We start from the raw sequence: 18057 nt of genomic DNA on the forward strand, positions 1-18057 counted from the left end.
AATTTAACAGTATCAAGGGCCCAATACCATGCATTTGAAATTCAGGGGACCAATATTAAAATGGGTCTAAATTTGAAAGATCAAAATTTGTATTAACTTAATAATTTAATAACTTTTTTAATTTTTTCAAATTGGTCAATTGAGTCTTATATTAGAGCTCGGTAGTATAATTTATTGTTTTGTATGAGTATCTTACAATTTACAAATTTATATTATATTTTTTATAATTAACTAATTTATTTAATTTATTTAATATATTTAAATTAATTGAATAGTTCTAATATGAATTATTCAATAAAATGTAAACACTTATTTGAGGAGTATCTTAATAGGGCTATCTTCAAGCAAACAATGACCAATGTAAATATGATAAATAGTGAAAAGCCTAGAAGATCTTGTTGTTTAAGTAAATTTCAAAGTTCAATATACAAAGAATCTAGGTAAGAATTATTATTAAAAAAAAAAAAAAGAACTTAGGTGAGAATTTTGTCCGTACAGAAAATGCTGGCGCGGTAATATAAATAAAATTTTATTAAGAAAATGTCTATTGATTTTAAGAAATTTTAAGAATATCAATGTTTTGCTAAAACCATGATACGAAGAATTATCAAGCACCGACTAAAATTAAAGTTTTGTTGGTTATGAGCGAAAGAAAAATCGGTTAAGCGATAACGCATACGAGTTACTGAGTTAGGAACAATAATGATAATAAAAATTCATATGTCCGTATTAATATATGAACTTTAGCAAATCGTATTCTTTACTAATTATATGTAATTTTTAAGGAATATAAATTTATCAGAAATTCAAAATTTTAATTAAAAAACCTCAAATTATCATAGTAACTCTCAACAAATTATCCAAGGCTCTGTTTGGTACGAGGGAAATAGAGAGAAAAAGGGATGAAGAAAAATTTTAATAAGTTTTTTTTAAAAAAAATTAGAAAAGTGGGGTTAAATTTTTCTAATTAATTTTTCTTCTTCTTTTATCTTATATTTTCATTTTATCAAAATTAGAAAAGCGAGGGGAAAATTTAGTTTATTTTCAACCCTTGCATGAACGCAAAGGGATCAATGTCGAATTTGAGGCTTGAAAACTAATTCAATTTCCAAATTTAATTTATTACTAATTTTGGCCCCATGTTTGCAAATTCAGCTTATTTTTACCTGGAAAAAAAATATAAAACTAATTTTGGCCCCATTTCCATGAATTCTTTCATCCAAAGTTGACACTAGGCTATTATGACGATCAATCATAAAACTTAAAGGTATGAAACCCACCCCGCCCCCCTGGCCACAAAGCCAGCTACAATAGGGAGAATTGATAAGTAAGATTCCCGCTCAACCAAAATTAGAAGTTGGGAACTTCCACAAGGAAAAGTGAGGTTAAATAAAAGATATTAGATCATAAATTTCAACCAGGAAAACAGCTAAATTTCAGATAAGAGTGACACTTGCGAGTAAATTAAAGGATCCCCAAAGATAAATAAACAAGCAACAATTGCAGAAACGCCACACTAAATATTCAGGGGTACATTAAAATTTTGCTTTAAGATTGTTTTTAAATTTGCTGATTACCTAATCCATTGTTTTCTATTAAGCTTTTTTTTTTTTTAATATATACATATACTTCGGTTTTCTTCCCCCCATTGACGGTAGAAAAATGAGTCGGCTTAAATATGTACTTTTTGTTTGATGGGCTTAGACAACTTAAATTTCTTTCTATGAAAGTAACTATTTCAATTTTTTTGGGGATTTTCCAATAAAGAGTCATAAATATATTAAAGGATTGTCATTTTTTTTTAATTCAAATTGAGGGATCTCTTGGCTGACTTTTTATCTCTTAAACAACATATGGCATATAAAAATCAGTACCACTGAGGATCAAAATTTTGGTAATACGCGCTTTGTTTTCTAGAGTACGCTCTGTGCCATAGGGACTGAAGGTGAAATACTTAAAAGAGTTTATTATATTTTGTCTTCAGCGTTAATTCACTTCACTCGTATTCTGTTATTTGTTTAATATATCTTCAGCGTGACGTGGATTTTATCTTCCTTTCGGTCTAGAAGCTACGTTTCTTATAACTAGTAATAACTATAGGGTAGACAAAACAAATCCATTTCTAGAAGCATGAAGATTGAGAAAAATATTTATCAGATATGGCGGTTCAGTGCATTATTTCAGATGATGCAAAGTCCAGAAGGGGTTTTGCAAATTTTCTTTTTCGCATTGCTCCAGAAAGCAAAAATTTTGCAACATAACATCATATGCCCTTGATAAAGTGTTGTTCCTTCATAACAACCAAGCTGGAAATCGATTTATGAAGAAAATGAAGCAGGTAAAAGGAATTAAAAAAAAGCAAGAAAAATAAACTTTTCTCTATTTATAAGAAATAAACTTTTTGGTTAATCTCAACCCACCCCATACCCACCCCCCCCAAAAAAAAAAAAACACCACTTGAATTGCTTCTGGTGGCAAAGAATACCCTTTAGTGCTTAAAGTTGACATCCTTCCTTGCAGAAGGCGGCCACATATCTGCGGTTTGTAAATGGTTCGGCTTCATTTTTTCACTCTTCAGATGGTTAGGGCCATTTCGTTCCTCCCCCGTGTTCTCCCCCGTCCAAGAGGGATCCACCTGAGGAAGTTGATATTCATCCGGCTTCAAGGCCAATGAAAAATCAGGCAAAATTGGCGCTGTTTCCATGATTCTGTAATAAGGGCAGAGAAACGCAACGGAAAATTTGATCAGCCAACATGCCGTTTTAATCATCCAATAATTATAGTGAAACAAAAGTAAGGCAACAGTCATCAAGTCTGGAAAACTTTACCTCTCATAAGAGTAGAATTCATGGTTTATTCGCACCTTGCTTGAGGCATCCTTGGGAATTTTTTCAGATAGATACTTCATGGTTCCCCAAAGTGGAGGATTTCTTCATGGTCGGCCATGAAAAAATAAAAATAAAAGGTCTTTAGTAATACTGTAATAGTCATCATGAAAGGAACATTACAAATGAAGTTAAGCCATCATGACGGAGAACATCAATGAAGTAGGTTCAGCAAATATAATAGGGAAATAAGAATGATATGATCAAAATCCACCCCTAAAATCATAAGTTATTACCAGAAAGCATTGTGCATGACCCCATGGCTAACACTAATACAATGTTTGGTGCAGGAAAAAGTGTTTTTTGAAAATGGAAATGGGAGATTGAAAACCCGAAACAAGACATAAAGGGATGTATAAGGGAAATAATAATAACCTTGATAGTGGAGGTGCAGCATTGAATGCCTCACAAAGCTTCTTACTTTCTTTGAAATACTCGTCTGCTGCTTGCAAAGCGGCAGCAGCTAGACCTTGAGATTTCTCTGTATTCCCCTCATCAAGAATCAAGCCATGATAATAATATGCCGCAGCCTATTCATTAATTACAATTTATGACAGATATCAACGACTTCAAATACCTATACTTAATAATTAGTGTGCTAAGACTTGAGAGCAGAAGAGACCATCACAGACCTGTGCGCATGTCTAGAATTATTTTCATTGTCTCATTAGCAGGGAACTCAGCTTAGAAACACCAAGATCGGAACGTGGCCAGTATATAATATAAAGACCAATCAACCTTTCAGTTTGTGTATTTTAATAACCAAATTGGGATACCAAGAGCCTTTGGCTCCAGTGGCACCCACACCTCTCTTCAATGAAAGAAGTTGTGGGATCAAACTCTAAGTGGGTATGTGTGTCAAACTTCCTTTTGGGGAAGGATATGCCCACTTGGAATTAGATCCCACAACCTCCCCCATGTAAGGGAGTTGTGTGTGCCACTTGAACCAAAGGTTTTTGATTCAAGTAGGTGTGTGTATTAAATCAAACTTGAATAACCTAATGAGCTCAACATAAATGCTAGCACCCCATGTCCTCAATCATCATGCAGGGAGGAGGGAGAGGAAAGTGAAAGTCTGAAATGCTTAAGTTTTGAAATAATTAAAACAAAATTAATTTAAGATATACCTTTGATTCAACATACTTCCACTTCACAAAAAGAGTGTTTTTGGCCCCAACCATTGGCTAATGGAAGGTTCATAATGTTGTCTTGAGCCTGTGAAATGCATGTTGAACAAATGTTATCAATAAATAATAATAATAATAATAATAATTCTTCACCACCCATTCCCACAAAGTCATTGGAATAAAGTTTTTTGGGTTAAGGAAGAGAAACTTGTAAAGGTTAAGCCAACCAAAAGAAATTAGATATTTTCATAATAAATTTTAGATATAACCAATAACATATGAAGGACCCCAAAGGACGATACAGTAAACATAGCCAATGACTAACTATACCTATTAGAGGAATAGAAAATGATAGCAAAGACTCAAAGTAAGGAGGGATTAATGAGAAAAAGGAAAGTATAAGCACAAGAACAACCCTTACCAATGAAACTCCAAAAATAACGAAACAGTAATGCAATATTTGGTATTTAGAGAAGTGTTTTTTTCCACCAGGGAAATGAGAAATGCATCTATCTCATTTTCTTTATAGGTTCACTTTCCATTTCCTTTCTAGAAAACACTTTTGTGCATACCTAACATAGCAACATTGCCCACAGGAAAGATAAAAAGTGCAACCCAGCCTTTGTACCTGTTGCCAATACTTGACCATCTCACATGCAAGTCTACGCTTCACTGCAAGAGTGGCTTTGGTATCATCCATTGCTATTCCAAGCTGGACATCTACACCCTAAAAATGTCAATGGAAGAAATAAACACAAATAAATCCAAATGGAATTGAACACCCACACCAGGCATGTGGATGAGTCACCCACAGATGAATCTATAAAATTTTGAATCCATGAGTTCTATCTCAAGGCACTGATCATGAGATACCCGCTTTAACAACCTTCAAACAATATTTAGCTAAATTTAATTAACTTTGGAAAATGGGAGTTGTATCAGAATCTTGACTGCTCGGTCATCAAAGCTTTGGTTTCAAAATCTTTGGTGAGGATTTCAGTTCTCAAGTCTAGGTCAGCTGTCTTTCAATTTAAACTTGCCGGATGAAAGTCAGCAAATATAATAATTCTTTCTTTATGTACATACAAATGAACATCACAATACCTGCCCCAATGCCTGTAGACATAGTGCTTGAAGAACCCCTTCTGCCAGGTCTACTGGTAAATTTCTCCTAAAATCAGAACCAGTGGTAAGGAGAAATAAATATAAAAAAAAAATGCCACGAGATTACCAAAAAAAGGTGCTGTCGCATCATATCTGTACAAACCTGAGTTCAGAAGGTAACTGGGGAAGAACATGTCTGATTGCACAATCCAGATATCCAGCTGCCTTCAAGAAGATGTCAATTGAAGTTCGTTGGCTTTGTGTCAGTGAGTACCAAAAGTCAAAATTGATTTGTACAACTAACATATAGTAGGGAAGCACTTGATATAAAAAGCAGAACAATAAAATTATTGCTGAAGTTTAATTATTTTATCGTTGAAATATAAATTCCTTTTCCAGAATACAGGTAGATTGGCACAAAAACAAACGGGAACATTATGTACTCCTTTTCCATATATCTTGTGCATGGATTTCTGTTGTACTAGAGAGGGGGGAAGAGAATCCCGTCTCTTGTCCAACACCAAGAAGAAGTACGACTCATTAGTAATTACTTTTAATCAAAATAACTTTTCTTCAGCAGTAAATCTAATTAAGTTTTCCATGAAGAGATCATTTAAGTTAAAAAAAATCATAAAAATCATATGTCTACATAACCAATGCGAGACATCTCCAAAGAAGCACAAAATAATTCAAAAATTTAACGCTTGAAACCAGTTTATCAGCCAAAAAGCATAAAACTGGGGGCAAGTACATAGCCAACAGAAGGCCTAGATCAATCTGAATTTATGCTGATTATTTGGTATGAGAAGAAAACAAAAGGGTAGAGAGAAAAAAGCAAGGAACAAAGTTATCGTGTACCATAAATTGTTGTTCAGTATTACCCACCTTCTGATACTTTTGGCTGATAACCATCAGCAGATGTTCTAGGAAGAAGTAATAAATTGGCCTGTGACAGAGATAACATTGCCATCAAGTGTAAAACTGACAACACTTCATACCAAGCATTTGACATGGCTGTTTCCTACAAGATAATAGAAGGAGAAAAAGAAAAAATATCCGCACTCATAAGTAATAACAATTAATAATAAATTCTCAAACCAAGACCTGTACAACATATCCATTATGAAAATTTGCCTCCGCATCATCCTCTTGATTAATCCAAACAAATGGTACTTTGCGTTGCAGTTGACTTCCTGCACAATAAAGATATTTAATAAATGTTAAGACATAGCCTAGATGGAGCATACTTCAAGTACATATAGAGTAAGCATGCTTACCATCTTTAACTAATCCCAAAAGGACTGGCAAGTAGTCTTCAAGAGCCCGCTGAAGATCAGCCAATGTTGAACCTCCTGCGGCAGATGGAATAATACGATGCATGAATAACATTAGACAACATTCTTAAATAAAACGTTTTCATCTTTTCCTAAGCTTACCATGTTGAGTGGCACTTTTTCTTTTTGTTCTTGTAGTTGTAGGACCTTCTTGGCCACCCATCACAACTACACGAGTTTTGAGAGCAGATAGACGTTCCACTGCATTCTTAGATAAGTAATCACCAAGATACTGAGCAAAATCGACAGGTTTGGGAATTCTTAGACCAGGAACATAGACTGAAACTTCGCCAATACTTCCTGGTTTTCTTCTATTTCCACCACATTCCCTTCGAGCAGACACTACGCAGCCCATATTGTATGGTCCGCTACACCTGCAGATCAACTCAAGTAAAATAATCATCTCAGAATCTCAGGTGGTTTCTTCGCAATAATTTGACATGACACTTCGGCGCCAAGAAGTAATGCTTTGATATAATACGGTGACAAAGAAAGTGATTTATTATGCCTAAATTCCAGGAAGGTAGTGACACTTGGAAAAAAACAAAAACAGAGAAGGGAAAAGGCCACAGCTGAGGGGTTAACCAACAAATAAGTCATTGTAGGTACTTACAAGCAGCATAACAAAAATAAGGGGGGAAAAGAGGAACTCTCTTGAGAATTTTCATTATGTTAAGCCCCATCAAAAACAAGAGACAAAGATTATCTAAACAACCTTATCCCTCACCCTTCGATGGCTCCGGTTGTCCAGTCAGGTCAAGAGGTCCAGTAATCTCTGTAAAAAATATTCAAGTAATCTCTGCCAACAACAATCGCAAAATCTGAGGGTCAGAAAGACATACATTTAAAAGCCTTTAAATCACAAGAACAGCATGAGACTTGATAAGTATTGTCTGAGTCAATGTTCTATTGTGATTAACAGAAGAAAGAGACTCCAAAAGTTAACACCAGGCCAGCATGACGATCAATCATAAAACTTAATGGTATGAATCACCCGGCAACCTATTACACTGGCCACAAACCCAGCCACAATAGGGAGAACTGATAAGTAAGATTCCCGCTCAACCAAAATTAGAAGTTGGGAACTTCAACAAGGTAAAGTGGCGTCAAGCAAAAGGTGTTAGATCATAAATTTCAACCAGGAAAACAGCTAAATTTCAGCTAAGAGTGACACTTGCGAGTAAAGGATCCCCAAAGATAAATAAACAAGCAACAATTGCAGAAACGCAAAGGAATATCAGCATTCTCTCGTCTCTTTCTTGCACTTTTTGATAACCTGTTTTCCGGCAGCCTTGAATCACCCCGTCAAAAAGCACAAGATAAGGCGTAAAGCAATAATGAACCAGAAAACCAGTGATGTTTCGAGGAAAAAAGTGAAAAAAAGCCGCATTGCGTGCATAGAAAACACAGAATCCTGGGTTCCCGAAGTGGCATTACAACCCAAAAACTCCTTGTCCGAATTCTTCTTGACCCATAGACTGAACATAGCTTGACTGATTTTCCATCCAAAACAGTGCCCATTAGCGATTTCGTTCGAAGAAGAATGATTTCTACGATTCCATTCACTTTATTTCTGGCTTGTCTCACCCTTGCATTTACCATCTCCTAAAACCATTAAAAAAAAAAAACATCTCTCTCCCCCCCCCCTCTCACACACACAACAATCATATGCTAATGGTTCTTACCACCAAAAAAACACGGTAGTGGCAAGGGACAGTTAATATCAGGAACGAAACTGCGCCATCGGCCAATTCAAAAGCAAAAGAACCCCAAAAGTGGGCTGGTTGCTTGAAATCTCGAAAGCTAAATTCAGAAATGTGATCATACCATATTCTATACCATTGCTTCAAAAAGACGAACAGATGAGGAGACAGAGACAGAGAAAGAGCTTGCGACGGTCAGAATTAGAATTAGATTAGAAAATTATATAAAACAATTAGAATAAGGTACGAGATTATTTGTTTATACGTAAACACTGCACCTAAATAACGGCTGATCGAAACAGTATTAGGTAGTGTATCAGTTTATTTATAGTGAATTTAGTGATTGCGTTTCAATGGCGCTAAACTCAACGGCCAGACCTTCTCTTTATAAAACTGTTAAAGAGTACGTAACTTCGAATTATAATTTTTTTTTAACAACTTAACGGTTTTCGTTTCGACAAATGCTATCACATTTCCATAATTAATGCCTTCGTCCTATTTACATAAAAAATTTCGCAAAAAATGCATTTATAGTTCTTTAATTTTATATAAGGATTTAGTTTTTTCTGTTAATTTTAAAAAGTATATTTTTAATCATCTAACTCAAAAAATTATTAACAAAAGTTGATGACATTGAGATCTTAAATGTTAATTAAAATATTCTTAAACACTGATATATTAAATTTAAATTTTAAAATAACTATGATTATTAAAAAAATCATCATTTAAAACTAACAATAATTTTATAATTAAAGAACTAAAGATATATTTTTTAAGTTAATGAATCAAACTGAAACTTTATATAGAATGAGAGGATCAAATATATGCTTTTGGTTGAAAAATTTTTAGAATGAAATGTTTTCATTTCTAAAATACATTAATAATTTATCAAATTTTTTTAATATAATTCTTTTTTTGCCTCGGTAATTATTTGTTAATCTTACTACATTAATTATCTCACACTACCTCCCTCTGAAAAAAAAAAGTATTTTTAAAAGATAAGGTGCGTTTTTTAGATATTTACTACTTTTAATTAATTTTAATCACATATAATTCGATCACTTGTATCCTGTAAAAAGAATAAGTTGAAGTAGAGTATTAAATATTAATATCGATATAATGAAGATGAAGAATAATCTATTAAAGGGATGAACATTCTTAGATTAATAATAATTTAATTAGACATCTCATGTGCCGAACGAATCGAAAAATTTGTATGCTTAAAGTCATGAACAGATTAAGGCCATCCTCTTCATATATAAGACGTATATGTGAATTAAGAAATGCAAGAATAAAGTTTAAGCATATTTTGCTGATTTTAGGTGTAACGACTCCAGTGATTCAGTTTTAAGCATATCATAATCACTTGAATAGTAAAAGGTTCAATTTAAAATCATGCAAGTGATGCTTTTATTTAATAATGCATTAATTTTAATTGTGGAATGGATGGTCAATAATAAGTTTGCGGGTAGGGCTTAACTGCTCATCACCCAAAACGAACGAATTTTATACTAAAATGGATGACTTTGTATTTTACTTATTTGAGTGGATTAAAAAAATTATTTAAGTTAGTTATTTGTAATAAATAGATGTTATTTTTCTTAAAATATCCTTATTAACCATATCTATTAGTTAGAATTATCATCTGGTAAAATATTTAATATGTGTAATTACTACAAAAACTACTTTAAGAAAAAATGGGTAAATATGAGAAATAAAGTAAATTGAAATCTTAAATTTAAAACTAATTTAGATATTAAACTAGTTCTTATATAGAAGATAATGCATATATAAATCAGATATTCTTGGTAGATTTTGCAGGTTTGCAGTGTATCAATTGGTTTGAATTTATTATGAATATCATTTTGTCTACGGTCCCAAAAAAAAAAAAAGAAATAAAGCGTTCCAACGGATTCGGTCCCATGCTTCATTCGTACTGGATACTCTCAGTCTTTTTTTTTTTTGGAATTACATCAGGGCGGGATCAAACCTGCAACACACGCACCCACACACACGCCACTCGGCCAAACGGCCAATGGCTGAATACTCTCATTCTTTACAGCTGGGGATTTGCACTTAACGTTAAATATAACATTTTTTATATTTATTTTTTTTTAAAATTAATTTACTTAACTCATAAGTTTATATACTACCAACAATTCTTGATATAAGATTCAGTTAAGTAATTTAGGAAGGTTAAAAAAGTTACTAAATTATTTAATTATATCACATGTTACGTGATTCTCTAAAAAATTTATATGGATCATTAGATCATATATCAATTTATAAGTGAGGCAAATTTGTGTGGAGAAAAATGATAAATACAAATAGTTTAAAGTAATGTAATAACTTCTTTAATTTTTTCAAATTAATGAATTGAGTTTTATACTAAGAACCAAACATAGTATTTTCTCCGATTCTAAATATAAGACCCATTTTATAGTATAATTTATACTATAAAATAGATCTCATATACTATAAAATGAGTCTTATATTTAGGACCGGAGGAGTATAATTTATTGTTACACATGAGTATCTTGCAATTTACAAATTTATATTATATTTTGGGAAAATTGCAGTAAAATTTCACTCAAGAGAATTAAATACAAAGATATTTTTTGAAATCATCAAATTATTTTGAAATCCCAAATTGCCCCCTTTTTTAAGTATGAATAGACAACTGAAAAAACAGTCGTTAACAATTTAAGGGGTAACAATTAACTATTATCACTGTAGGTATTAACAACAAATTGTTTTAACACATCACAAAAATATAATACATGAGTGGTCAATAGCTACTGTAATAGTTATTAATTATTACATCTTAAATTGTTAACTACTGCACTTTCAGATGTTAATGCATATTTTAAAAAAAATGATTTCAAAGGATCTTTTTGTAATGAGATCCCTTAGGACTTTAGAATAATTTGATGATTTCCAAGGATTTTTTGTTTTTAATTCTCTTAGGCGGGAACTGATTGTAATTTTTCCTTATATGTTTCATAATTAATTAATTTATTTAATTTTCTTAATATATTTAAATTAATTGAATAGAGCTATCTTTAAGTAAACAATGACCAATGAAAATGTGATAAATGGTGAAAAGCCTAGAAGATCTTGTTCTTTAAGTAAATTTCAAAATTCAATATATAAAGAATCTAAGTGAGAATTATTATTTTAAAAAAAACTTAGGTGAAAAATTCGTCTGTACAGAAAATGCTGATTTGGTAATATAAATAAAATTGTATTAAGAAAATGTCTCTTGATTTTAAGAAATTTTAAGGATATCGACGTTTTGCTGTAACCATGATATGAAGAATTATCTTCAGGCAAAAAAAAAAAAAAAAAAAAGATATGAAGAATTATCAAGCAGCAACTAAAATTAAAGTTTTGTTGGTTATGAGCAAAAGAAAAATCTGTTAAGCGATAACACATACGAGTTACCGAGTTAGGAACAATAATGATAATAAAAATTCATATATCCATATTAATATATGAACTTTAGCAAATCATATTCTTTACTAATTATATGTAATTTTTAAGGAATATAAATTTATCAGAAATTCAAAATAAAAAAACTCAAATTATTATGGTAACTCTCAACAAATTATCTAAGTGACAGGTTTTTTTCTTTTAATACATTTTCAACGCTTGCATGCACGCAAAGGGATCACTGTCGAATTTGAGCATAGAAACTCGTTCTATTTGCAAATTTAATTTATTACTAATTTTGGCCCCATATTTGCAAATTTAGCTTATTTTTACTTAAAAAAAAATATATAACTAATATTGGCCCCATTTCCATGAATTCTTTCACCCAAACCAAAACGAGTTATCCCCAGGATTATATGCCATGAACATATGAAGCCAGGATTGAGAGCAAAATTAAAAGAAGGAAGCATGAAAAACGAAAAATTGTGATGCATGAGGGTTTTGCCCCTGTAATGCCACAATTGCATGGCAGGTTACTACCCTTTCATCTTTCTCTCAGCTCTCAACTTCTGAGTCTCTCAGCTGATATCAGAGTTCAGAGGCATACGTAGTTCCTGGCAAACACTGGCTCCTGTGTTGCTCTTGAAATTAACTCAAACTTGGAGGGCCTGGAAGTAAAAAAGAGGAGGGGGGAAAAAAAAGATAAGGGAAAAGTCTTTTGGTCAGGTCTTCTCAGTCAACCGTTGGTGGGGAAAAGTAGTTGTCACATTCAACTATAGAAACTGATAAGTTGTGGTGTCTGGTGAATTATAATTAGAGAGAAGTGAAACGAAACTTCCTTCCTAGATCGCCGTTGCTGCTGTGCGAGTTCTGCCGCAGGTTGGTAAGCTTTGATTGATTACCCTGCTATCGAACTTTGAGTCTCTCAGCTGACGCCAGAGGCATCCCTAGTTCCCAGCAAAGCAGCAAATACCAGTCCCAGCGTTTATTTATCATGGCAAGTCGAGAACTACCATCCCCCTCCTTTGCCGGTGAATGGACTTACGATGTATTCCTTAGTTTTAGAGGTGAAGATACCCGCACCAATTTTACTGGCCATCTCTACAATTCTCTAAAACAAAAGGGTGTTCAAACCTTCATCGATGATGTGGGTCTCCAAAGAGGGGAAGAAATCACTCCAGCTCTTCTCGAAGCCATCCGACAATCGAGGATTGCCGTCATCGTTTTCTCCAAAAATTATGCATCCTCTACTTTCTGCCTTGATGAACTCGTCAACATACTTCACTGCGTCAGAGGAGAAGGTCGGTTGGTCTGGCCGGTGTTCTACGATGTTGATCCATCAGATGTCCGACACCAGCGTGGGAGTTACGGACAGGCGTTGGCAAAACACGATGATCGATTCCAAGCCAACAAGGAGAAAGTGAGGAAGTGGAGGGAGGCTTTATGTGTGGCGGCTAACTTATCTGGCTGGCATTTCCAACATGGGTACATTTCGCCGCAACTTTCTGTTATTTTTCATACTTATTTCTTCAAAGAGTGGAACTAAAATGAATCCTGATGTAGGGAGTGTACACTAAATTTGGCTACTAACTTTGGATTCACTTCACATGATTTTCTGCCCTGTCGCAGATCTCAACCTGAATATGAATTTATAAGTGGGATCATTGAAGAGGTATCCAAAAAGATCAATCGCGTTCCTTTACATATAGCTAATCACCCTGTTGGACTGGAATCGTCCGTTCAAGAAGTGATCTCACTTCTGGAACTTGAGTCTGATAAGGGGATTAACATGGTAGGGATATGTGGAATTGGTGGAGTAGGTAAAACAACAGTTGCACGGGCTGTTTATAACCTTATCGGTGATCAATTTGAAGGTCTATGTTTTCTTGCTGATATTAGACAGAAGGCTATTGGCGTGCATGGACTTGTGCAACTTCAAGAGACGCTACTTTCTCAAGTAGTTGCAGAAAAAAATCTCAGACTTGGAGATGTTCATAGCGGAATTTCAATCATAAAAAGAAGGCTCCGCCGGAAGAAGGTTCTTTTGATTCTTGATGATATTGATAAGCTTAAACAGTTGCAGGTACTTGCCGGAGGACGTGATTGGTTTGGATCTGGCAGTAGGATCATTGTCACGACAAGAGATAAACATTTGCTTAGTACTCATGGGGTAGAAAAATTATATGAGGTGAAGGGGCTAAATTTCAATAAATCCCTTGAATTGCTGAGCTGGAATGCCTTTAAGAATAACATGGTTGATCCACATTACATGGACGTTTCTAAACGTGCAGTCTCCTATGCTGGTGGCCTTCCGTTGGCTTTGGAAGTAATAGGGTCTGACCTATTTGATAGAAGTATAGAAGAATGGAATTCTCAGCTAGACAAGTACGCAAGAACCCCTCATGAAGATGTCCATGAAATCCTGAAAGTAAGCTATGATAGTTTGCAAGAGAATGAGAAGAAAATTTTCCTTGATATTGCTTGTTTCTTTAATAAATTAGAACTGACTTACACCAAGGAAATACTGTGTGCACATGGCTTACACGGAGACATTGGAATTAGAATCTTACTGGAGAAATCTCTCATCAAGATCGATAGTTCAAACTGTGTGAGAATGCACGACTTAATTCAAGACATGGGCAGAGAAATTGTTAGACTGGAATCAACATCTGAGCCTGGCAAGCGTAGTAGGTTGTGGCTTGATGAGGACATTGTTCATGTTTTGGAAGAAAACACGGTAAACTAGAATGGTCTCCATGGTTTTACTTTTTTTTCCCTATGAACTATTTTGGTGAAGATGAAATGGATCATTTTTTTTTTCAAATAGTTTTTCTTGCCACTTTATCGTGCTGTCAACATTTGCCTGAAGCTCAACATGCTCCTCTTATCCTTAATATAAGATCTAATTATTAAATTTGAGTAGATTAATAATGTTAGTTTTTTTAATGTTAGTTAAAATTGTTAATATGATATGTTTTTTTTTTTCCCTAAAAACATCATAAGTACTTTCCTTAATTTCTTCTCTCTCCTACTTAATTATTTTTAAGGAAATATCAATAGGTGTGAAATAGGTGATATATATAGGACCAACATTAATTGCCCAATTAGGTTCTATGTTAAGTACCAGAGGAGTGTTATGAATAAAATCAGTTAGGTGGTTAATGTGAGAATATGGATATGACATTCCTGATAAATCTGTGTGGTTTGTTTATGCTTTGGCATTCAAAGGGAAGTGAGAAAATTGAAGTCATAATGATTCACTCATGCAAATATAAAGAAGTGCAATGGAGTGGAGTGGCATTCGAGAAGATGAAAAACCTGAGAATCCTTATTATTGAAAATGTACGCTTTTCCAGAGGCCCCGAATATCTCCCTAATACTTTGAGAGTATTGGACTGGAGTGGATATCCGTCATCATCTTTACCATCTGATTTTAACCCCAGGAATCTTCTCATACTCAGCCTACCTGAATGCTGCCTTCAATTTTTCAAACCACCAAAGGCATGTGTAGATTTTATTTTTTTTCCTAGCTATTTTCATATATTCCACTGGTCTTATATATTAGTGGTAAGTTAATTTTGATCATTTTGCAGGTGTTTCATTCTTTATGTCTCATGGATTTTGAAGGTTGTAAATTCTTAACACGAGTACCTAAGCTATCTGGACTGCCTAACTTGGGAGCGTTGTGTCTTGATAATTGTACAAATCTGATTAGTATTCACGAATCAATTGGGTTTCTTGATAGGCTCAGATTGTTGAGTGCCCAAGGTTGCACTCAGCTTGAAATGTTAGCAACTCGCATCAATATGACTTCTCTTGAGACTCTGGATCTCAGGGGTTGCTCAAGTCTTTGGGAGTTCCCAGAAGTACTGGGACTCATGGAGAATACAAGAGACATTTATTTGGATCAGACTGCCATAAAAGAACTTCCAGTTTCAATTGGAAACCTTATTGGATTGAAACGGCTATACTTGAGGCGTTGTCCACAGCTTAGACAGCTACCAGGCAGCATATTCATGATCCCCAAACTCGAGGTGGTGCTGTCTTACAGGAGCAGAGGATTTCAATTATTTAGAGGGTATGAAATTCAAGAAAAACAGAGGTCCGAAGCGTCTTTGGCCAAGATTCTACTCTATTCTCTACCAGATTCTAGCAATCAAAGTATAAGGTACGCTAAGTTCGATCGCTGCCTTAATGGGTACTGTATAAGCAAAAGCGAAACAAATTTCGTTCAAATATTTCCTCTTCCACAAACTTTGGTTACTTTTGATCCGCTTTCCAGCACTAGCATCGGATGTCCTCCTTTTGGGGACCGCCCTACTACCCTCCCATTGTTGGAGAACAAAAAGACAACATTAAGAGCCTGCCGTGCAAGCAGCGAATCATCAGTTTCTTTCTGGTTCTGTGAGAATTTCCCAAAGATAGCCATATGTGTGATTGGGGCATCAGGCACAGAAATAGAGCCCGCAATCTTGGACATTAGGCTGAGAGTGTTTGTCAATGGTTCTGAACAACTTGTTTATTTGTGTAATTACATAATTTATGAACAAAAAATGCCAAAACATATGATTTGGTGTGGCTTGCGATGCAAACACAATAGGGTGATTTCAACACATAAATGGAATCATGTTCAGGTTTCGTGGGAGTTGAAATACCACAGGCCATATGATCCTCATAGGGTAATTTCAGACGACAATGGAATCCCAACAATGGAAATAGATTTGTCTGGAATTCATGTCTATGAGGAAGAAAGCAGCAGCATTGAAAATATGCGGTTCACAAACCCTGATATTTCTCTGTCTCAGGTTGAAACGATGCGAAATGACCATATAATCTATTTTCGGGGCACATCGTTTTACTGGAATGGCCGGTTGCTCAAACTGATGGAAGGTACCATCTTTTTCTCTAGCTTGATTTAATCATCTTGGTTGTATCTTGTTCATCGCTTGAGGGATGTGTTCGTGCTGGCACACCACTTTAATAATGAGTTATTAATGTAAATGAAATCAGTTTCTTTGCTTGCCTTGAAACCGGTTTTCACTCGACACTAAAGTTGTTACCGTTTGCTGCAAAATTATCCTGTGTTTTTGACACCGCTTCTCAACTAGACTCTAATAATTTCCTGTCAAGTTTGATTCAAGAATTCAGTTATCAATAGAGCTCATTTAGATTTTTATGTGCTTTATGTAAACACAAAAAGTATGATGCCAGCTTGGAATTTCTTGTGAAGGTGAATGCTCTTTTATTGATTAATATTCCAGCTAATTTACTAATTGAGTTTGAGTCAAATTTTGAGTCTTTGAAATTAATAAAAATCTGTCTGCAGGCATAGATCTATGTTCCATCTTTTGCAGGACAATATCTTTGTCAGTTACACAAATGAATATATCGGTTAATGTTTTTTTTTTCTCTTTTTTTTCCTCTTCTTTTTTCGGCCCATACATCAGTTTATGTGTATGTATTGTTATCATATAATGATCGGATATGTGCTAATCAGAAGATATCAATGTAACTGATCCTAATGGCTGAATTTCAGTCATAATCTTTATTGGAAAACTTCAACAATATAATGAAAAAGGGACCCTTGTATGGGGAGCCATTACAATTTTAGAATGTTGGGTGTTAAGTTCTTGGAGCTACGTGACGTTTGCAATGCTATCTCTTAATCAAACTTGTCGGTCTTCTTGCTTAGAGGTTAATTTCTAGAAGTTATGGATGCAGCTCATACTTTTATGGTGAATCAATCATTCTCATCTTGTAGTAAATATTTGTCATTATGATTGTTACAAAAAAACACATTTTTGAGAGGAGTGATCAAGATTGAAGCCAAAAAAAATAAGAAAGAAAGCGCGAAGTGTGCAAGATTGGACGATGGTGGTGATTATGCAAAACTTGTGACTGTGCGGCCTTTATTACCACTATTTAAGAGGTCCAGTGTTCAAAGAAAAGTTCACCGTCGGTTATAGCGGTTGTCGGTGACAGACCGCTGCTAAAACACATAAGGAATGCAGGCAGTTATAAATGACATCAATAGAACTGAAAATTATAAGTTTGATATTTTTTTTTCTCTATTATTTTAGTTAGTTAATTGAGAAGTTGTACACTGAAATGACAAATGTTTGATCTGAAAAAGACAAAAATGGAACTAGAAATAACAACTTTTGTAGCCTTTTTTTTTGTCACATTTGTGTAATTTTACAACATTTTCAAAATGTCAGTTCAGATATATTCATACTTTTTTTGGGAGATTTTCTCAAACATTGATTACAATTTTCTTTTTTTACCCAGATAAAAAAAGTTGTATTTGTTATTGAGATCAAATAGTGAAACCCAATAATTAATTACTGAATGAGGACATTTGGGGAAAGAAATGTACATTTGAAAGATATTTATTGAATTCAACTCCTTTAGCTATTAGTATACTTCAGAATTAGTTATTTATTTCTTATGAAAATGATAAAGGGAGTATAAC

General features: G+C 34.1%; 1 protein-coding gene and 1 pseudogene across 1 annotated transcript in view; one reads left to right on the plus strand and one right to left on the minus strand.

The window, feature by feature from the left end:
• Positions 1-2248: 2248 nt before the first annotated feature.
• LOC114715823 (uncharacterized) lies at positions 2249-7829 on the minus strand (annotated as a pseudogene).
• A 4748-nt stretch (positions 7830-12577) lies between these two features.
• LOC114715809 (TMV resistance protein N) overlaps positions 12578-18057 on the plus strand; it is a 33201-nt gene continuing 27721 nt past the window's right edge. Inside the window, exons 1-4 of the mRNA XM_028900699.1 lie at positions 12578-13070; positions 13215-14322; positions 14814-15086; positions 15179-16475. Of these exons, the coding sequence (XP_028756532.1) occupies positions 12580-13070; positions 13215-14322; positions 14814-15086; positions 15179-16475 (3169 nt within the window). The 5' untranslated portion in view covers positions 12578-12579. The remainder of the gene's footprint in view (positions 13071-13214; positions 14323-14813; positions 15087-15178; positions 16476-18057) is intronic.

This window comes from Neltuma alba, unplaced genomic scaffold, assembly GCF_004799145.2.
Source record: "Neltuma alba isolate B1F8T4 unplaced genomic scaffold, ASM479914v2 tig00011614_pilon, whole genome shotgun sequence".
Taxonomy (NCBI): domain Eukaryota; kingdom Viridiplantae; phylum Streptophyta; class Magnoliopsida; order Fabales; family Fabaceae; genus Neltuma; species Neltuma alba.